The sequence below is a fragment of the Epinephelus lanceolatus genome, chromosome 19, assembly GCF_041903045.1.
Source record: "Epinephelus lanceolatus isolate andai-2023 chromosome 19, ASM4190304v1, whole genome shotgun sequence".
NCBI lineage: Eukaryota > Metazoa > Chordata > Actinopteri > Perciformes > Serranidae > Epinephelus > Epinephelus lanceolatus.
The window spans coordinates 36,032,256-36,053,565 of record NC_135752.1 but is presented as its reverse complement, the minus strand read 5'-3'; the positions used below and the strand labels follow the sequence as shown (position 1 = coordinate 36,053,565).

Here is a 21,310-nt window from a genome sequence, read left to right as displayed (position 1 = left end):
ACCCTTGAATCTTGTTGAAACTGTTTCTTCAGTTATTCAGCTTTGTAGAAGTACAATATCAAATCATTGGAGTGCTGCTTTAAAGTGATAGACAGGGACTTTTAAGCCTGTATTTGCAAACTGTCACCATTTAAAGTATGCCGAATTAGCTATCAGCAGTTCCTGTTTACAGTGTAAAGATGGACGTATACACGAGTATCACTGGTTTACTTAGAGACTGATGTAAAGTTAAAAACGTGATGTTTCTCAGGGAAGTTCTGCAGTTACAAAGGAGCATCTTTTTTCCATGATTTATTTGTGACAAATGAACCTTTGAACGCTTGAATCGTGTTCAGTCTCTCTCTTCAGTTCTTCAGCTTTATGGAAGCAGAATACTAACTTGTCTGAGTGCTGCTTTAAAGTGACAAGCTGGGACTTTTAAGCCTGTGTTTGCAAACTGTCACCATTTAAAGTATGCCGAATGATCTGTTGGCAGCTCCTGTTTGCAGTGTATCCATGGACACACAGACAGCTATCACTGGATTACTTTGATACTGAGGAAAACTTAAAAGCACCATGTTTCTAAGGGAGGTTCTGCAGTTATAAGGAGGGCCTTTTTCCTATGATGTTTATTCATAGCCGACAACTGAGATAATGGTGTCCTTGAAAAGTGCAAGTCACACTGAATCTAAAAACAAGAGGATCATGTCTCAGTGTTCAGACTTGACTGAGTTATGACTCCAGCAAGAGGCGCAATTTGTGGTGACGTGTGTCACTGTGTGGAGAGGGGTTAAGTAAGGTTCTGTTGTCTGCTCAACATGTGTTTGTATTTACTGAGCCATCAGCGGCTTGTTGGAGTTTCACAGAGACACACACTAAGGATACCCGGCGTGTTCATTCATTAACACTGTAGACATGTTGTTATTTTATAAAATAAACTTTATTTTATCAAAAGTTGATCATGACAGCAATAAGATCATGACAATAATATATAATGCACAGAAATGGAATAAACAGCAACAGAGTATATGAAAAACTAGTGCAAAAAAATCACAAATACAAAAATATATTGCACTTTGAAGTTTTAGGTGGAAGAAGTCATGTTTGAACAACATTCTCAATTTGATATATTCATCTGTAAACATTTTATCTTTTACGCTTTGCCATTCTTTTGCGCGAGCACAAAGCTTCTTAACATCCATGTTGGAAAAAAATCTACAGCAAGAGAAGCTTTTAGTTCAGAGCAGAAACCGACAGGCGACTTGTGGTACTTTATCTTGGTTGGTCGGAGTTGTGCTTTTTCGCTTGACCCTGTCTGGGTTCACACCTGGTCATTTAAACCAACACACACACACCTCTTTCTCTCTCTCACACACACATTCACACACAATTTGAGCTTAACTTTAAGTGCTCGAGGTGGTCGTTTACGTGACACGTAATCAATCATCAGAACATTATTTTTTTTCTGTCGACTCTGTTTCACAGAATATGACATTTTCCACCTGAAGTCTGGTTAGTGACAGTGACACCCGCAGGCCCCCGAAGCTCAGACTATCCTTTAACTGAATAATAGCTTTCATCCTGCTTTAAATGTGCCCGTTAGATTAAAGAATACGATATTGTTAACATCTGTGGACAGAATCTATTGTAGCATATAGGCCCGCGGCGATCTGCAGTATATAAAACCACTGATAGAAAAACAGTAATCACGGTATGTGCAAAATTCACTGTGAGGCAGGAGGAGGCATCCTCTGACCACCGCCAGCGAGCTCTGTTTTCTGCCTCGTCACAGTCAAACAGTGGTGTCTGTCAGAGAACTCTTTTTTGCCTCACGTTGAGCACAGGATATGGAGGATCCAGCATGGCTCCAACTACCTGGTCCATATGTCAATGGTCACCGAATACTCTCTCAGCTGACTCCCCCAGGTCAGGGAGGGTTTAGCCTTATTTATGGTGATATATAATCTGGTGAGAAGCTGGCAGCACGGGCCTGGAGCTGAGGGTGATGGTGTCGTGTTTGTGCAGAAGCCCTCTGAGCTCACGAGCTCTCCTCAGCGGGACGGACACGTGTCGGGCCTTCTGACGTCAGCGGCACCGCACACCTCCACGGGGTCTGGGTAAGGGTCCACCTGAGGGGGGGGGGGCAGAGGCATATTTACAGGCTGCTGATAGAGTGGTAAATATAAACACACGCTCAGACTACATCACAGTGGTGCACTCAGGCTGTCTGAGGGGCAGGGGCATGAAATGATGGGCACCAGTTGTATGCAGTGGGGCACCAGCGTGCAGACAGTTTTATAGATTATAAGGTATTCTAGTTTTTCTCCACAGCAGGGCATGTTATCATGTTTTATTACAGGTTAGAAAATGGATGGAGTGCATTTTATTAAATTCAAATCCAGTAGCAAACCAATACTTGAATCCTCTTAAATCCATAATTAAAACCTTTTATAATTTTTAAGATTTATGACTGACTAAAGACTAAGTCCAACTCAAGCATGTCTTCCCTCAGCAGTGTGAGTCAGAGGTTTAAAGGCAGAGTTCAACACTTAGGGAACGACTCTTATCAGCTTTCTTACAGGCAGATGTTCAGGTTGATGCCACTCTCATGTCTGTGCAGTAAATATGAGCCTGCAGCTGCTTAGCTTAGCTGGGTCTTTTTACCACATCTTAACAGTTACTGTGTGTACTCTTACTGCATATTTCGTATACATTTTTCACTGCATCTTTACTGGATATTTTGTGTACTCGTAATGCTTCTCAGAAATTATTTTGTATACTCTTACTGCAAATTTTGGATCCATTTTTCACTGCGTCCTGTCTGGATAGCTTGTAAAGTAGTAGATCTCAAGTAGATTTTCTGCGTACACTTACTGCACCCTGGATATTGTGTCTACACGTTTACAGCAAAATTTGTGTACCTTTTTAATTGCATCTTGACTGGATATTTAGTGTGATCTTACTATGTATTTTGTATACTGTTAGTGCAAATTTTGTATACTTTTTACTGCGTCCTTACTGGATATTTTGCCTACTCTTACTGCATCTTAACAAGATAGTTTTTATACTTTTAATGCTTCTTTAATGGATATTTTGATACTCTCTTCCTGCATTTAACCGAATATTTTTTATTCTCTTACAATGTATTTTGTATACTTTTTTTACTGCATTGTAACTGGATATTTTGTAAACTCTTACTACATCTTAAGTTAATCTTTTGTGTACTTTTTTACTGCGTCCTAACTGGATATTCTGTATACTCTCAATGAATCTTTACTGGATATTTAGTGTACTTTTACCGCATCTTAACTAGATATCTTTATACTCTTACTGCATATTTTGTATACTTTTTTTATTGACTCTTAACTGGCTATTTGGTGTACTTTTTTCTATACAATTTTCATGCATTTAATTGGATATTTTGCATACTCTTTTTTTTAAGATATTTTTTGGGGCATTTTTGCCTTTATAGACAGGACAGTTAAGCATGATGGGGGAGAGAGAGAGAGAGGGGTAATGACATGCAGCAAAGGGCCACAGGCTGGAGTTGAACCTGGGCCGCTGCGGCAACAGCCTTGTACATGGGGCGCCTGCTCTATCCACTAAGCCACCGACGCCCCAATATTTTTGCATACTCTTAAAATGTATTTTGTTTACTCTTAACTGCATCTTAAGTGAAATTTTTGTACAGTTTCACTGCATCCTTACTGAATATTCTCTATACTCTTGATGCATCCTAACTGGATATTTAGGGCACTCTTATTGCATATTTTCTACACTTTTTCACTGCATTCTAACTGGATGTTTCATAAACTTTCACTGCATTTTAAGTCAATTGTTTTGAGTGCTCTTACTGCATCCTAACTAGTTATTTTGCATACTCTTACTACAGTTTAAGTGGTTCTTTGTTTACTTTTACTGCATTCCTACTGCATATTTTGTATACTTTTTTAATGCATCTTTACTGGATATTTGGTGTTCTTTTTTATATACAATTTTCATGCATTTAACTGGATATTTTGTATACTTTTTTAGTGCATCCTTACTGGATATTTTCTGTACTCTTGTATTGGACTCTTGGATTTTGTATAATCTTTTTCTAAATTTAACTAGATGTTTAATATACTACTGCAAAATTTGTACACTTTTTTTTTACTGCATCCTAACTGGATTTCTTGTGTACTTTTTCACTGCATGTTCTCAGGACATTTTGCACAGTTCACAGTGTTTTTTTTTTGTGTGTGTGTGTGCGTGTGTGCGTACAAGGTGTACCTCAGAGTAGAGTGGCGGGGGCAGATATCTGAACTCTGTGATGTACGTCAGCAGAGATCCCTGGTCCTCTCCCTCCCCATCAGATCTATCACAGCCATGCAGACAATCCCGCCTGTGAGACTCTGATATTGCCAGATCGCTGTAACTCGGAGGAGCTGCAATAAACAAACGCGCGTCAGAGAGTCCTGAGCACTGTGCCAACACGTAGAGCGTGTGTCTGTGTTTACTGTACTCACCCTCAGGTTGCTCCGACAGGCCCAGCCAGCTCAAAGTGCTGCAGTTGCTGCTGATGCTGGAGGTGCGGGTGGCGCAGGCATGCAGAGGTATGGTCCCAATCACCAACGGCAACGACAGAGACAAGTTCAATCCACCGGGAACGTCCACATACACCTGCAGGCAGACAGGGAGTGTTTGGGAAAACATTATTAAGGGATAAGGAAGAGGAGCGTTTTAATCCTGAGCCAGTTCTTCAGGTTCATGTCAGCCCCTGAGCTGGCACAGTATTTTTATACACACATGACCTATAGAACATTTACAACCTGAGACACCTTCAGGAGACATCAGAACACCTTGTACTCTCACAACAACTTCCTGCTCTCATATCAAAACAAGCTCCTTCCTCAACCATCTCTAACTATACATCATCCCCCTGGGTTGTTAGAAGGTCATTAAAAAAGGTTTATTGAGTTACGCTGCAATTATTAGTATGACAGTAACTCAAATTTTTATTGCGTTATTAGTGTGTTTGTATTTTCTTGTGTTACTTGCAGGTTATTAGTAGTTTTAGTGGGATTTATTGTAGATTTATTGTATTAAATTGTTTATTATTACATTATTATTATGTTTTCAGTAGTTTTTCTTGTGTTATTTGCAGGTTAAAAGTAGTTTTATTGTGTTTATGGTATATTCTATTGTTCTATTAAGGTGTCTTTTTGTTATGTCATTATTAATTTTAGGTAGTTTTTCGTGTGTTACTTGCAGGTTATTAGTAGTTTAAGTGTGTCTATTAGTAGTTTTATTGTTATATAGTGTGTTATTATTATGTTTGTAGTAGTTTTTCTTGTGTTACTTGCAGGTAATTTGGAGTTTTAGAGTATTTATTAGTAGATTTATTGTGTTATAGTGTGTTATTATTATGATATTATGTTTTCAATAGTTTTACTTGTGTTACTTGAAGGTTATTAGAAGTTTCAGTGTTTATTAGTATTTTTAACGTGTTATTGTGTTTTTGTACGTTATTAAAATGTTTAAGTAGTTTTATTGTGTTTTACTATTTACTATTTTATCATTATGATTTCAGTATGTTACTTGCAGATTGTTAGTTGTTTTAGTGTGTTTATTAGTAGATATATGTGTTATAGTGTGTTATTATTACGTTATTATTATGTTTTCAGGAGCTTTTCTTGCGTTACGTGCAGGTTATTAGTAGTTTTAGTGCGTTACTAGTGTGTTTGTATGCTATTAAATTGTTTATGTAGTTTTTCCCCACCCCCACAGCTCTGCCCACGGTTATTTGTATTCAAATTATTATTAGTTTTCATCAGACAGCTATTAGTTTTTAATGTGTCATTATTATTAAAAAAAAATCCTATAAATCTAGATTATAGATTAATGGGTTTTAAGTATGAATTGTTAAACATGAGGCTCCATAATTTCACCGAGAAAGGACATTTTGGACAGTGAGTACTTTTACTTTGATACTTTAAAGTACGTGTTGATGGTGTGACTTCTGCATTCAAATATGTTTTTGAATGAAGGACTTTTTACTTGAGTATTTTACATGATGATATTCCTATTTCTATTTAACTTAAGGATCTGAGTACTTCTGGTTTTCAGTGTATCAGCATTCCCACTCACCACGAGGGCGTACTCCACTCTGATGATGGGACAGTCCAGGATGGACGGGGACACCGGGGGGATCTTGAGCAGTTTGCCCTCCCAGCTCTGGCTCTTCCCCTGCGGCAGAGGGTCTCCTCTCAAATTGGACACCAGCTGCTGGATCTGTTTGCCCTTGCCCTTAGCAAAGAAGGTCTGGGTCTGGTACAGAGCGGCTTTGGGCACCACGACCCGGGACGAACAGTTCTCCACCTCGGCGAAGATTTGGATCGACTCGCCTTGGAGAGAAGGGAGAAGAGATCAGTCTGTCGGACTGAGAGAGAAGGGAAGTGAGTGAAAGGAGTAAAGAGGAGGAAGAAGAAGAGTTAGAGTTAGGAGGAGGGATGTCTCACCTGGTGTGTAGCCCTTTCGCTCGATCTTGGCACTGAGGGAGATCGGGCCTGAAGCACAGAACCAGCAGCACAGAGTTTTCTCCTTTGTACCAGCCTGAGGGGCCTGAAGCACACAATCATCTGTGTTAACACTCCGACAACATCACACCTGCTCTTAACGGAATCATCCGACATTTTGGGAAACACGTTCACTTTAACGCCGACAGTTAGAGGGGAGGACTGATACCAGGCACAGTAGAGGTACTCAGATGTTTTATTTAGGTAAAAGTAGCATTACAACAGTATAAAATTACTCTGTTACAAGTAAAAGTCCTGCATTTACCCTCATGTTTGTGCGCTTAATATAAAGCTACAGACAGTTAGCGTAGCTTAGCATAAAGATGGGAAAGCGATAACAACAGCTCGCCACAATTCACTTCGTTTGAACCAGTCCGACAGCATCCATTCAGGTTGCAGGAGAGAACCATGAAGAAATAACGTTACGTTACTGAGCACTACGTGGAAAAAAATGGCACCAAAGATAATTTAGTTCACATTAAAAACTACGTGGCCGTCAACAAAAAAACTATTTGCTGTACATAAAATATGCGGGTTGAAAATTACAGACGCAACAACTTCCAACTTTGTTTGACATCTGAAGTTGCACAAAGAACATAAAGTCGAGGCTCACATTAACATAGTTAGCAAGCTAATGCTTAGCTAACGTGCCTAATAGCTAAGGAACTTTTCCAAACATGGTCAACAAAAAACTATTTGCAGGATACAAAACGTGTGGGTTGAAAAATACAAAGACGCAACAACTTCCAATTTTGTTTGACATTTGGAGTCGCACAAAGAACAGTAAATCAGGGCTAATATTAATTTAGTTAGTGAGCTAATGTGTAGCTAATGTTAGCTTAACAGCTATGGAACTTTTTAACAAACATCAACAAAAAACTATTTACAGTATAAAAAATGTGGAGGTTGAAAATTACAGACGGAAATGCAACAACTTTCACTTTTGTTTGAAACTTGAAGTTGCACAAAGAACAGTAAGTCATATAGCTAGCAAGCTAATGCCTAGCTAACGTTTGCTTAACAGCTAAGGAACATTTTAACAAATATCATCAACAAAAAACTATATTGACAGTACACAAAACGTGCGGGTTGAAAGTTACAGACGGAGATGCAACAACTTCCAACTTTGTTTGTCACTTGAAGTTGCACAAAGAACAGTAATTAGCCAGCGAATGCTTAGCTAATGTTAGCTTAACAGCCAAGGAACTTTTAAATAAACTTATTTCAACAAATTCATTAACATTTGAAAAAGTATTCATGATTTATATTTATATTATTTATTTATATATATATATTAACTCTGTTTTTACAATGACAACATTTTTAGAAGAGCACGTTCTGACTTGTTTGGGACTCCAAACTCAAAGTTTAGGACTTGGGACTTGAGTACAAAGGCTTGAGACTTACTTGTGACTTGCATTACACTTTTATTGTATCTTTTGTAACACAAGTTTGTGCAAGAGTCTTGAATTTGTATGTCTTTTAATGTCTTTTTCCCTTTTTTTTAAAAAAAATCTTTAATTTTCCTTGTAATAGCCTAGAGGCCTATAGCCAGGCTTTTCCTAAGCTAAGCTAACCAGCTGCTGATGACATGAGAGTGATCTCTATCAGAAGATGAATCTCGGTCAGGTTTATAGGTCACGTATCCATATACACGTTCAAGGAATTTGACTCCCATTGCACTCAATGTACTGACACAGATTTAGACATCGCAGCTATAAACAGGTACAATAAAGCTGGGATAGACAGAACTATCATGTGCACATGTACACATACAACATTAATAAAATGTTTATATGCAGCTTCTCATCTAACTGTCCGCCACAAAGTGAACAGACGTGATTCCCAAAATGTGGAACTACTCCTTTAAAGCAAAGGGAGCGTGTGCAGTGTGTCGTACCAGCAGCAGCGGCGTGTTGATGTCGATGTGCTCAAACACAATGAACTCTTTCTTCACTTTGACCGGCAGCAGCCACGGACGGTGCAGTTCAGCTTTCACCCAGTACCTCACACTGCCGTGCTTCCCCTCGAAGGAAGTGGCCAGAGCCCTGACAGACCAGAGGGACGAAACAGAGTATTATTAGTGTTACTGCGTTCATCTGGGTGTGTACTGTAGGTACGTGTGCAGTGGTGGAGGAAGTACTTGGATCCTTACAACAGTGTAAATTTCGAGTCAAGCATAAAAAGTACTCTTGGTGCAGCAAAGTCTCTCCTGTGACTGATATCTGATTACTGAAGCATCAGTGTTAGAGCAGCATTTTGCTCCAGGTGGAGCTAGCCTGAACTACTTAATATTCAGTTAGCTAGTTTAGTCCGGTGGTTCCTAACCTAGGGGTCGGGCCTCTCCAAAAGATCACCAGATAAATCTGAGGGGTCATCACAAGATTAATGGAAGTGAAATCTGTTTTTAGTTTCTGAACTTTTATAATATTTGATTTTTTTTTGTGAAATATTCAAGTTTCTGCTCAAATCTAGAGCAAAATGTAACCAAATTTCTAGAAAATCTGCAAAAGAGAATGTAAATTAATCCATGTTTCCATCGACACCTGTTGTGTGAATATGAGCTCTTTGGTTGATGGAGATAAACCATTCACAGCCGACAGATATATTTCCCTTCTTTCATAAATATCAGTCTGTGATAAATGTGGAGGAGAAGTTGATCATGTTAGTGCAGAGCTGTCAGAGTTTTACATGGAAAACAGCCCTGCACACTTATAAAAAGCTCCTGGAAGAAGTTCAGCTCAGGTACATAGGTTCCGATACGATGCTTAGCAAAGCCGGCACAGAAGTAGCACCCAGCGTCTGACCTGGCGTTTTCCAGGCGGTTAAAGACACAGCATGTGTACAGCCCCTTAGTAATTTCTATAAATACAACTTGTGATATTTGCTTAAACTCTCACTGTATATTCACACAGAAGCAAATGAGACGGGTCATCTGTAAAAACATGTTCCTCTTCCTCCTCCAACACATGCTCACCCCCAACTCATGAAATAATGCTTGGTCAGTGGCCCTACATGTCAAACTATCGTATGACTCTCTAGGTTCCCCACTAACATCAGTTTTGGATGTTCAGGGACAGCATGCCACTTTACACATGCACTGTGTCTTCTCCAAGTAAGTGTCCCTTTTTACAGGAAATGTAAAGCTTCTGCTCGTTAAATGCAAACAGTCTATTTCAAATTAACTTAGAACGTAGGTAAACATTCTGGTTTTAGGTTGGCTTCCCACAGTTTAGGCAACAAAAGGATGTAGTTAGGTAGGTTTGGTTAAAAATAAGTACATTTGTTGCTTAGAACATGTAACATCGCATGCAAAACTTTCTCATTTTACAGCTAAACAGTACACGAAAATATCTTTCTGAAAACACTTCAGGGAAAAATAGGCAACGCAGGAACAGAATCTTGATTCGTATTTGGTCAGTGATTGATGTGATTGACAGCTGTGTTTACGGACTCCTTGGCTCTGATTGGTTGTTTCTCAACTAGGGTTGGGTACGGTTCATAATTGAACCGAGACGGTACCGGTACCGGTATCTGGAATTCGGTACCGGTACCAAACGGTACCTTATTTTGGTACTTTTTAAAGTCTAAACTTCTCAGTTTCAACATTTTATTGAGAACATTTAGGAACAGTGCTGCAAGTTAACTTTTGTCTGCATGTGCATTTATTTTGAAAATTCAATAAAAAGATTTAAATAGAAATAAATACAATTCCTTAAATTGGAAGTGTTTCCCCCGCCTGCATTGCACGTTGCGTCGCAAATATTGCAGCGAGTACTGTCTCTGTCGACTGGCGTGAAGTGCTGAGTCTGAGGTGCGAGTCACACACTCTCACTCCGCCTCCACCTCAGGTACCGGATTGGGAACGATTCATTTTAAGTGAATCAGTACTCGCTAGTACAGACATGAATCGGTACCAAGTACAAAAAGTACTGAGTTTCGGTACCCAACCCTATTCCCAACAGTGGCGATACATTCTAGCAAATACCATTAGAAGCAATACAAAGAGGCGGAGAAACTTTATTTTGTTCTGTCTCATGTCGTGCTGTCTGGATATAGAGTTTCAGCAAATATGAGGAAATGTTATTTTCATAAAAGATGTAGCTTTAAACCACCACAGAAGAAGAGGTTGTTTAAAAACTCCAATCGAAGCTCAAACAATGGAAAACCATGTCGATGAAAAAATGATGGAGATCTGACATTACTGTTTGTTTCATACATTTATGTATGAAAGGTTACAGTCTCGTCATCGCTCCACACACATCTCAAGTTTTTATTAACTATTTTACTTATATAACAACCTTTACACTTTAATTTCACAGCCAAGACATTAAAACATGTTGAGATATTTTGGCGTTCTGTAAATTTCTGGTGTTTCCTCTTAGGTTTTTAATATGAAAATTGAAAAAACGCATATAAAAAGGTGTATGAAAATAGTTATTTAGAGAAAATTGCTGTGTTTAGAATGGAAACACTGGTTCACTGTCAGAGGTCACAAGTCAGAAAAGTTGGGAACCACTGGTTTAATCTGATTTGTTGTATTTTATGTATTTTAAGTTTATCTCATGGTTTTTATCATAAAAGTTTGAAAAAGCTAGGAAAAATACAGCACTTCCATCTGAGATGTAGTGATGTAGAAGTGTAAAGGAGCATAAAATGGAAGTACTTAAGTACCTCAAAGTTGTACTTGAGTAAACGCAGCACTACTCACATCTGAGGCAGGTTGAAGCTGAAGGCGAACTCGTGCAAGCCTGCGTGCAGAACAGTCAGTCCCTCCTCTGGACAGTCCTCATCTGAAACACAAAGAACACGTTTCCAAATCCTGCAGACAAACACACACACTGTTAACACATAATGTCACGCAGCCTTATCACACAACACACACTCCACTTATCACTTCACCTCAGAGCATTTACTTTCAACTGTTAGAGGCATGTAAGAGGAGAATAAAAAGTACAGTGAGCACACAGGAGAGAAGGAAATCACAAGACGAGAGCTGAAACGACTCCTTTTTCATGCAGATATGCTCCTAAGAAAAGCTGTTTTCATTCCTTCAAGCATGAAGACTTCCTGCTTTTGTAAGTTTTATATCAAAGTCAACTGTAAAGTTTGGGTTTTGGTTTGTTGGTTGGACAAAACACACAATATTAAGACATGATCTTGGATTCTGAGAAACATTTTGGACATCTTTCCCTAATTCTAAAAGGTGTTTTATTTGAGCAAAGTTCATCTACAGGTGCTACACCAACATGATTGTATTTCACAAAGGGAGACATCAAAAAAGTTGTTTGAATCCAAAAGTCACTCGTAAACATTTCAGATCTTTTACTTGAGTTATAGTAGAAATACCACAGTGTAGAAATATTCTAGTCAAGTCAAAACTTTACTTAAGTACAAAAGTATTGTGTCAAAATACACTTAAAGGTCCAGTGTGTAGGATTTAGGGGGGTATATTGGCAGACATGGAATATAATATACTAAGTATGTTTTCTTTAGTGTATAATCACCTGAAAATAAGTATCATAGCGTTCTCAATACCTTAGTTAAGCAGTTTATATCTACATAGGGAGCAGGTCCTCATTTATGGAGATCACCATGTTTCACTGCCATGTTTCTACAGTAGCCCAGAAAGGACAAACATATATACTACAAATATATGTACGGACAAAAGCCAAAAATGGCGTGCACCAATAAATATTCGACAATTTCTACATTCGGGCCTCTACCTCACCATCTGTGTCGCCAATTTCCTGTCTCCAAAATGGTGGTCGGCATGGGTCAAAGTTTGTCCCATCAAGTCTGTTTTTATAGATCACGGCTTTTGCGTGGAAAAGTTGCGTACGCCTCCTTCAGGTCTCGTTTTGTGTGTACGCGATGATGATAAATGAGAGACCTGGTCTGTTTGTTTTGGAGAGGAAGAGACCTCTGCTGAACTCCTGGATCTTAACTTATGAAAGAATAAAGATGTTAGACTGAACACCTGTCTCCGACATACCAAACTGCATTAGAAAAACACGGATTTATAACATGAAACTGCTTTTTTCAGTGTTTTCACCAGTTGAAATCAGCTGGTCTGTTTATTTTGGAGAAGAGGAGACCTCTGTGGATAATTCGGCTCCTGGTAAAAACTTCCTTAACTTCAGAGTCTTAATTTATCAGAGGAAAAAGGTGAGCACATGTTAGCAGGTGCTGGACTAGCTGCCAGTCTCCGACATACCAAACTGCATAGGAGAAACACTGATTTTAAGCATGAAACTGCTTTATTCAGTGTTTTTACCGGTTTAAATCACCTGGTATGTTTGTTATGGAGAAGAGGAGACCTCTGAGGATAATTCGGCTCCTGGTAAAAACTTTTTTCGCATGTCCATTTTTTTGCACGTTGATTTTTCTATGTGGTATCTATACTATGTCGGACATCTCTGACAGGAGGTCATGGTTTTTCCTCTTTTTTTCTTTGGGCCTGTAACGTATCATTGCATCACGTGACCACGTCGTGTGTGTATTTAAGATGGCGGCACCCTTTGTCTTAAAAAAGTCTGATGAAGAGCCTGACGCTTGAAACGTTGAACCTGAATAAATTTCGACTGAACATTGGAGCCCTGCAGTATGCGAGCTGTTTGATTTCTCTGTTGAAAAACTGAATTCTAACTGAGAGAAGTTCCAGCTGGTTACAATCACCACTAGACTCCACTAAATCCCCATTAACCTTGCACACTGGGCCTTTAATGTTGCAGCTGGTAAAGATGGACCTCATTTAGCTTGATCTATATTAATACATCATATTTTATGTATTGATTCTATTCTGTATTGTTGATGTGTATCTGTGACGTAACTAAAGTCAAATAAATGTAGTAAAAAGTACATTTCCCTCTGAGATGTAGCAGAGTAGAAAGTCTTAAATTGTCTTAAATTCAGACTTGATGGGTCTTAAATATGATGGTCGGTCACATTACCATAAAAATGTCTCCAGCCTGACAGAGCCAATGACTGTTCACAATCATCAGACAGAAATATAATCACAATAAAGGTCTGTATGTCGTGTAAAAAATCAGACACGTTCATGTATTTTCACTGCTGTATGTCAGTATAAATGGAGTGCTGGTGCAGAACTGTCAGTAGTGAAGAGCTGGTGAAGCAACAACACACCCAGTGGGAGAAAGAACATGACCTCCGTCCACTTCCTCATTTCTGCTGTTATTGTTTGTATTTAAGATTCAGTATAAATGTCTCCACTCAACCTGCTGAACTTCAGCTTCCTGCCACCTCAGCACTCAGCCTGCATCTCTACTCTCTGTCTGTCTGTATGTTTGGCCTCAGAGCTGTCATAAACAGCTTGTATGCGTGTGTGTGTGTGTGTGTGTGTGTGTGTGTGTGTGTGCGCGCGCGCCGGTGACACACACACACTCACACTCGCACACACACACTCACAGAGCAGAGCAGGAGCAGACCGGTATGAACCAGACTGAGCAGCTTCCTTCAGCTGGAAACTCCAACGCATGCATTACACCTCGGCTCGCCATTGGAGGAGAGCGTGACATGAATTACAGACCGCGCTCCGATTGGTGCAGCCTCGACAGGCCCCTGCCCACATTAGTACAGCCATGTGGTGTGTTGCGTGAGAGGAAGAGGGCGGAGGGGGGGAGGAAGGGTGTCCTGATCTAACAGTGAACTAACAGGTAGATGAGGAACTCTCACGCAAAGACTCTGCAAATGATGACAGAAGAAGGAACGTGTTTGACACTTGGATGATTTTATTCTCTCACCGTCGTCACGTTTAAACACAGAAACACAAAATACATACAGCAAAGAACATTTCTCATCATGTTTTCATCCTTTATGTACAAATTCAAAGCATAAAGTTCACTCTTAAAGTTGGAAACAGCTTATAGAAATAAAAACATTCAACCCACACGATGCATTCGGAGCTGATCTGAAGCTTGCCATCACATTTCATCATCTTTCTCAGCAGATTAAGTTCAGTTGTCATGAAATTTTGGGATGGATGTTAAAATTTATTGGCTCAAAAGTTAAAATAACTCCCACGTCTTAGAATAAACCTTTCATCGCAGCTTTTAAACAACTATTTTTGCCCATAAATCAAACACTGAAGTTGTTTTTTCCCTCGCTTCCCAAGTGAGACCGTCTTTGTCTCCTGAGATATTAAACTGAATTATCTTTGTGTTTTGGACAAACATGATATCTGGAGACGTCACTTTGGGCTTTGGGGAATTGTGACCAGCACTTTATGAAAAAAACGAACAAAAAAAAAACCAACAAACCAAAAACAAAAAGACACGCCTGCATGTTTAACTCCGTGCCACAAAAGTCAAATCAAAACATTTCGTCAGTCTGGATCTTTGTCAGGTCAAAATGTTTCAAAAGTTGAAACCACACCTACATTTGTACAAATACACACCAAAATGATGACAAGCTGTACCATGGCAGGTGTGGTTAACCAACTAAACCACTTGGGGGAAAAAACAACAGACAATTCAATAAAGATACAGAGAAAGTATGTTACATGGACCAAATGATGAAGATAATCATTAGCTGTCTCAATGTGACGTCTGCAGCCTGAACCTCACGGACTCTCTGAGGTCAATATGGACACTGACATTTGGAGTCTCTAAAAAATTTGATAACGTAAACAAACTCTTAGTTTTCCTATAATTTTGACAAAGATAAACACATGGGCGGGTTATGAGGCAGTGGGCCCCTGGGAACAGATATGCAAAAGAGCCCACCACCTCTCCAACACAGCAGCAAAACACAGACAGAATTTGTGTCTCTTTGTACTTATTATCCATCTTTATTTGGTCATTTTGTGTCTCTTTGTGGTAGTTTTGTGTTTTTAGTAGTTGTTTGAGTGTCTTTTAGGTCATTTTATGTTGTTTTGCTGTAATTTTGTGTCTTTCTGAGATTATTTTTTGTCTCTTTAAGGTAATTTTGTGGCTGTTTGCAGTTGTTTCGTGTCTCTTTGAGATCATTTTGTGTCTTCTTTCGTAATTATAGTTTAGTCTTTTTTGGCCATTTGGTGTCATTTTGTGTCTTTTGGGGTTTTTGTGTGTCTTTTTTGGTGAATTGGTGTCACGTTGTGTCTTTTTTTGGGGGGGGGGGGGTCTTTTTTGGTCATTTGGTGTCATTTTGTGTCTTTTGTTTTTTTTGTATGTCTTTTTTGGTCAATTGGTGTCATGTTGTGTCTTTTTTTGGGGGGCGGGGTTGTGTGTCTTTTTTGGTCATTTGGTGTCTTTTGTTTTTTTTTGTATGTCTTTTTTGGTCAATTGGTGTCATGTTGTGTCTTTTTTGGGGGGGGGGGTGTCTTTTTTGGTCATTTGGTGTCATTTTGTGTCTTTTGTTGTTTTTTTGTGTGTCTTTTTTGGTCAATTGGTGTCATGTTATGTCTTTCAGGGGTTTTTGTATGTCTTTTTTGGTCAATTGGTGTTGTGTCTTTTCGGGGGGTTTTGTGTGTCTTTTTTGGCCATTTGGTGTCATGTTGTGTCTTTTTTGTTGTTTTTTTGTGTGTCTTTTTGGCCGTTTGGTGTTATTTTGTGTCTTTTAGGGTTTTTTTGTGTCTTTTTTGGTCATTTGGTGTCATTTTGTCATCATTTTGTGTCTCCTCGGGTTATAGCGTGTCTATTTTGGTCGATTTGTTTCTCCTTGTGTTTGTATTGTGTCTCTTGGAGATACTTTTGTATCTTTTTTGGTTGTTATGTGTCTTTTTTGGGGTTTTTGTGTGTGTCTGTTGTGGTCATCTGGTGTCATTTTGTGTCTTACTGCGGAGTCTTTTTTGGTCCTTTAATGTGTCTTTGTGGCTGTTTTGTATGTTTTAGTAGTTGTTTGGGTCACTTTTAGGTCATTTTTGTGTTTTTCTTTGGACATTTTGTTTCTCCTTGTGTTCACATTGTGTCTCTGAGATAATTCTGTGTCTTATTGGTTGCTGTTTTGTGGTCGTTTCAAGTCTCCTTGTGGATGTTTTGTGTCTTTTTGAAGTTGTTTTTGTCTCTTTTAGGTGATTTTTGTATCTTATTGTTGTAATTTTGAGTCTTTTTTGGTCGTTTTGTGTCTTCTTGTGGTCGTTTTGCCCATTTTTGTAGTTGTTTTGTGTCTCTTATTGCATCCTTCTGTCATTCTGAGGCTGTAGCACCTGTAACATCTGTTTTGAGAAGTGATATATAAATTAAAAAACACCATTAATATTATTTTTATTTATGTTAAAACCTTGTTAAAAAATTGGCCGACATTTACACTGATACTGATAAACCTATTTCATGACAACTTTGCCAAACTGCATCTGCTGAGGAAGATCATGTGATACAATCAAAAGCCCCGGGTACAGCCACAACATGGGTACAACCCAGTCGCAGGATAAACGTTAGCATTGTAGGTTCCTGCAAACCATGGACACATTTGCACATTTTAATGTAGCGGATATGTTGAAACTTTACATTTCAATAACACTGTAGTTAATGTGTGGTTAGGGGTAGGCACAAAGAACACTTGGTTATGGTTAGGACGAGGTCATGTTAGGGTTTAAAATATCAGGATTTTGGGGCACAATCCCTGCTGGAAAAACAGTGAGAGGTCACAACAAAACACAAATGTGTGGTGGATGAAAAGCAGCTAAAAAACAACTGGTTTTGTTGTTTGTCAGTTTCAAACAGTGGTCTGCAAATGTAACATAATTGTGGTTTGCAGAAACGTAAAACACCAACATTTTATTTATGGCGACTGTGATCAGCAACATCTTTTCATTAGGTCATATTTAACAAATTCACCCCTGAAATTGAAGCAACACTGACACCATTAGTTCACCACTTCTTGACCTTTGACCCCGACATCCATCCATCCTTGAATAAACAAAACACTGACAGGATGTACGGTCAGACTGATACAGAAACAAAGTCCTCAGAAACACGTCATTGGTCCTCCATGTTCTTCTTCATGACGTCCAAACGTGTCTCTCAGTCTCTAATCCGTCAAATAATTTCACATATGCACAGTTCAGAGTTGAAGTCCAGGCTGGTGACAGTCTGACCCACATACTGGTTCGACTGGGAGCATTACAGTGGTGTAACAGAGCTCTGCATTTCCATCCAACTGTCCTCATTTGCATCATGTTTTACAAGTTAAACAGAACAACACAGGTGTATTAAGTGCTGGGAGGAGGTTTAGCCAGCAGCTGAGATGTTTCCACACACACACACACACACACACACACACACGCACACACTTAAATACACACACACACACACACACACTCACAGAGTCAGTCGGGTCCTCCCTCCCTCCTCCCTCCTCCCTCCTCTCTGGCAGTTTCTGAACAGGTTTGAACCGCTTCTAACAAAGGGAGTTGGCTGATCGAGCTCGCTTCAGGATGTCATCAGTAAAAATGTTGATTCCGCTTCACTTTGACTAAATGTGTCGCAAAACATCAACAAAACCGTCGTTTGATTTTGATTTTGGCGTCGATTTCTGCGTTTTTACGCGTGTTTCATACATGAGCTGCAACTTTTTCCTGCAGCAGACTGAGATGTCAGGCTGTCACTGCGCACAGCTGCCTCTCATTACACATTCAATCAGTAAAACAGCATCATCTGTGCATGTTAAAGTGTTTGATTTATTGATTCGTTTAACAGTAATGGTGTTGGTTTGGAGTGAGGACAGAGGAGCGGTGGGTCGCATCAGCTGTTGCATCAGCACCACTGTCACACAGGGATGTTTTGGAGCTTTGTGTTTTGACTCTGTATTAATAAAGTTTCGTGTTTTTTTGGCACAAACAGCCGCTGGTGTCAGAAAGTTTGCACATGACAGTAAGATGTTGTGACTGCTTACCTCTCTCTTCTCCTATCAACGTGTCGTAATGGTGCAAGTATTCCACCTCCTCGGTGTAGTTCTGAGTGTAAGCCGTGTTGGCTCCGGCGTTCCTCGACTCGGTCCACCGGACCTTGGCGACTCCTCTGGCGGTTATGTCCAGGCTCTTTACGCGCACATCCCCGGTGACCTCCACCACCACCCTGCCTGACACCAGGTCTCCGCCGGAGAACGCCGGCAGGTTGTTCTCATTCAAACTGTCAAAGTAGATCGCCAGGGCCCTCACTTTGCCGAGTACCATGATGACAGATGAGTAAAAAAAAAGGAAATATAAAAATAAAGAGTCTATGGAGGAGAAGTTGTGCGTCGAGCCGTATGGCGCAGACACACGCGCCTAGCTCCGGGCGCACAGCACCGAGCCGGCTCCGCGGCTGCGTCGGTGATGGTTCATGTGTCGGCTGAGACGCGCACACAGCTGATGGGGCCGCTTCAGCTCCCCGCTCTCATCCCCGTGTCTCTCTCGCGTCTCTCCGGTCTCTCTGCTGCCGTCTGCCTCCAGCCGCTCTGCTCTTAAAGCCTCTGTGCGCAAAAATAACCTCACTGAGCATGTGCGCACAGACCGGCCGGCCTGCCTCACACATACACACACACACACACACACACACACACACACACACACACACACTCGCTGCAGTACAGCCTGTAGTAGATCTAACAAATACTCATACATACAATATGACGCACACACAGGATATGTCTCCACATGTTCTCGCAGTTCTCCAGAAACCCAGAGAGATTAAAAATAATTTCCAAATAAGATCCCTGAATCTAATTTGGTGCCAGTGCTGTTATACAATAAAGTACATGTACTCAAGTACTTGAACTTTACCCGAGTATTTTCATTTTATCCTACTTTATAGCTCTACTCCATCACACTTATAAATACTGTATGGATCCTTGTGGTTATTTCGTGTCTCCTCGTGGTCGTTTTGTTTTTCCTTGTGGTTGTATTTTGTGTCTCCGCGTGGTTGTATTTTGTCTCCTTGTGGTTGTATTTTGTCTCCTTGTGGTCGTATTTTGTCTCCTTTTGGTCGTATTTTGTCTCCTTGTGGTCGTTTTGTGTCTCCTTGCGGTCATTGTGTTTCTCCTTGCGGTTGTTTTGTGTCTCCTTGTGGTCATATTTTGTCTCCTTGTGGTCGTTTTGTGTCTCCTTGCGGTCATTTTGTGTCTCCTTGTGGTTGGTTTGTGTCTCTTTGCGGGCGTTTGCATCTCCTTGTGGTCCTTTTTTGTGTCCTTGTGGTCGTTTTGTGTCTCCTCGTGGTCGTGTTTTGTCTCCTTGTGGTCGTATTTTGTCTCCTTGTGGTCATTTTATGTCTGCTTGTGGCTGGTTTGTGTCTCCTTGTGGGCGTTTGTGTCTCCTTGTGGTTGTATTGTGTCTCCTTGCAGTAGTTTTGTTTCCCCTGCGATCCTTTTGTGTCTCCTTGTGGTTGTTTTGTGTCTCCTTGTGGTCGTATTTTGTCTCCTTGTGGTCGTATTTTGTCTCCTTGTGGTCGTTTTGTGTCTCCTTGCAGTCATTTTGTTTCTCCTTGCGGTTGGTTTGTGTCTCCTTGTGGTTGGTTTGTGTCTCTTTGCGGGCGTTTGCATCTCCTTGTGGTCCTTTTTTGTGTCCTTGTGGTCATTTTGTGTCTCCTCGTGGTCGTATTTTGTCTCCTTGTGGTCGTATTTTGTCTCCTTGTGGTCGTTTTATGTCTGCTTGTGGTTGGTTTGTGTCTCCTTGTAGGCGTTTGTGTCTCCTTGTGGTTGTATTGTGTCTCCTTGCAGTAGTTTTGTTTCCCCTGCGGTCCTTTTGTGTCTCCTTGTGGTTGTTTTGTGTCTCCTTGTGGTCGTTTTGTGTCTCCTTGCAGTCATTTTGTTTCTCCTTGCGGTCATTTTGTGTCTCCTTGTGGTTGGTTTGTGTGTCTTTGCGGGCGTTTGCATCTCCTTGTGGTCCTTTTTTGTGTCCTTGTGGTCGTTTTGTGTCTCCTCGTGGTCGTATTTTGTCTCCTTGTGGTCGTATTTTGTCTCCTTGTGGTCGTTTTATGTCTGTTTGTGGTTGGTTTGTGTCTCCTTGTGGGCATTTGTGTCTCCTTGTGGTTGTATTGTGTCTCCTTGTGGTCGTTTTGTGTCTCCTTGCGGTCGTTTTGTTTTTCCTTGTGGTTGTTTTGTGTCTGCGCGTGGTCGTATTTAGTCTCCTTGTGGTCGTATTTTGTCTTTTTTTTTGTTGTTTAAGTACTCAAGTACTTAAACCTTACCTGAGTACTTCTTACTTTATAGCTCTACTTCACCACACTTGAGAAAGAAAATATTGTAACTAGAATTACCAACTCATGGTTATATGCCTCCATGAACCAGTCAAATTTCTCTTTAAGTTAACATCCATGTCTGTGAAAACATGGATGTTTCACACACATCTTCCCCCCAGCAGCACAGATCTATACGATCAGCATTTCAAGGTGGGCATGCAAGATTAGTGTCACCAGTTCAGTATCTGACCAAATGTCTCCCCCTCTGTTCCTGAGATATGACAGTTTAGCAAAACATTATGATGCCACAGTAAAGTTGACCTTTGACCTTTTGGATATAAAATATTATTACTTCTTCATTTTATCCTATTAGACATTTGTGTGAAATTTTGTCATAATTAGCATATTATGTATATAACTGTACATATTTACTCTTATTCTATTCTTACTTTATTCTATTGATGTATATATTGTAGTTATATTTTCACACCTACAGCCTCAGCACAGTGATGATATATATTTTATTTCATATCTTCAGTACTGGTGTTAAACAGGGTAATGCAATTTGTTTTTAATTTAATGCACATTTCATTTAATTTCTACTTATTTTATTGCTTTATATTTACACACTTATATTTCATACTCTTATTTTTACTTAATATAACTTCCTATTCTTTACAT

General features: G+C 39.9%; 1 protein-coding gene across 2 annotated transcripts; it reads right to left on the bottom strand.

Moving 5' to 3' along the window:
• Positions 1–897: 897 nt before the first annotated feature.
• LOC117269480 (arrestin domain-containing protein 3) lies at positions 898–18,987 on the bottom strand. 2 transcript variants are annotated; one of them, XM_033646498.2, is made up of 8 exons: positions 18,369–18,987; positions 11,248–11,329; positions 8,437–8,584; positions 6,480–6,582; positions 6,109–6,365; positions 4,488–4,641; positions 4,252–4,406; positions 898–2,108 (listed from the first exon to the last, which is right to left on the bottom strand). In XM_033646498.2, the coding sequence occupies exons 1-8, from the start codon at positions 18,646–18,648 to the stop codon at positions 2,031–2,033; spliced, it is 1,257 nt and encodes a 418-aa protein (XP_033502389.1). In that variant the 5' UTR covers positions 18,649–18,987; the 3' UTR covers positions 898–2,030. The 2 variants fall into 2 exon arrangements, with proteins under 2 accessions (XP_033502389.1, XP_078018330.1); XM_078162204.1 differs by having other exon boundaries at positions 11,248–11,358; positions 18,369–18,387.
• Between the last annotated feature and the right edge of the window lie 2,323 nt (positions 18,988–21,310).

Bases quoted from the DNA above. Each gene is read 5' to 3' on its own strand.
- LOC117269480 (XM_033646498.2), bottom strand. From the start codon at position 18,648: ATGGTACTCGGCAAAGTGAGGGCCCTGGCGATCTACTTTGACAGTTTG. The intron at 8,585-11,247 runs GTGAGTAGTGCT...CTGGTCTGTCAG, and splicing joins AGCTTCAACCTGCCTCAGAT to GGCTCTGGCCACTTCCTTCG. The intron at 6,583-8,436 runs GTACGACACACT...TGTGTGCTTCAG, and splicing joins TCAACACGCCGCTGCTGCTG to GCCCCTCAGGCTGGTACAAA.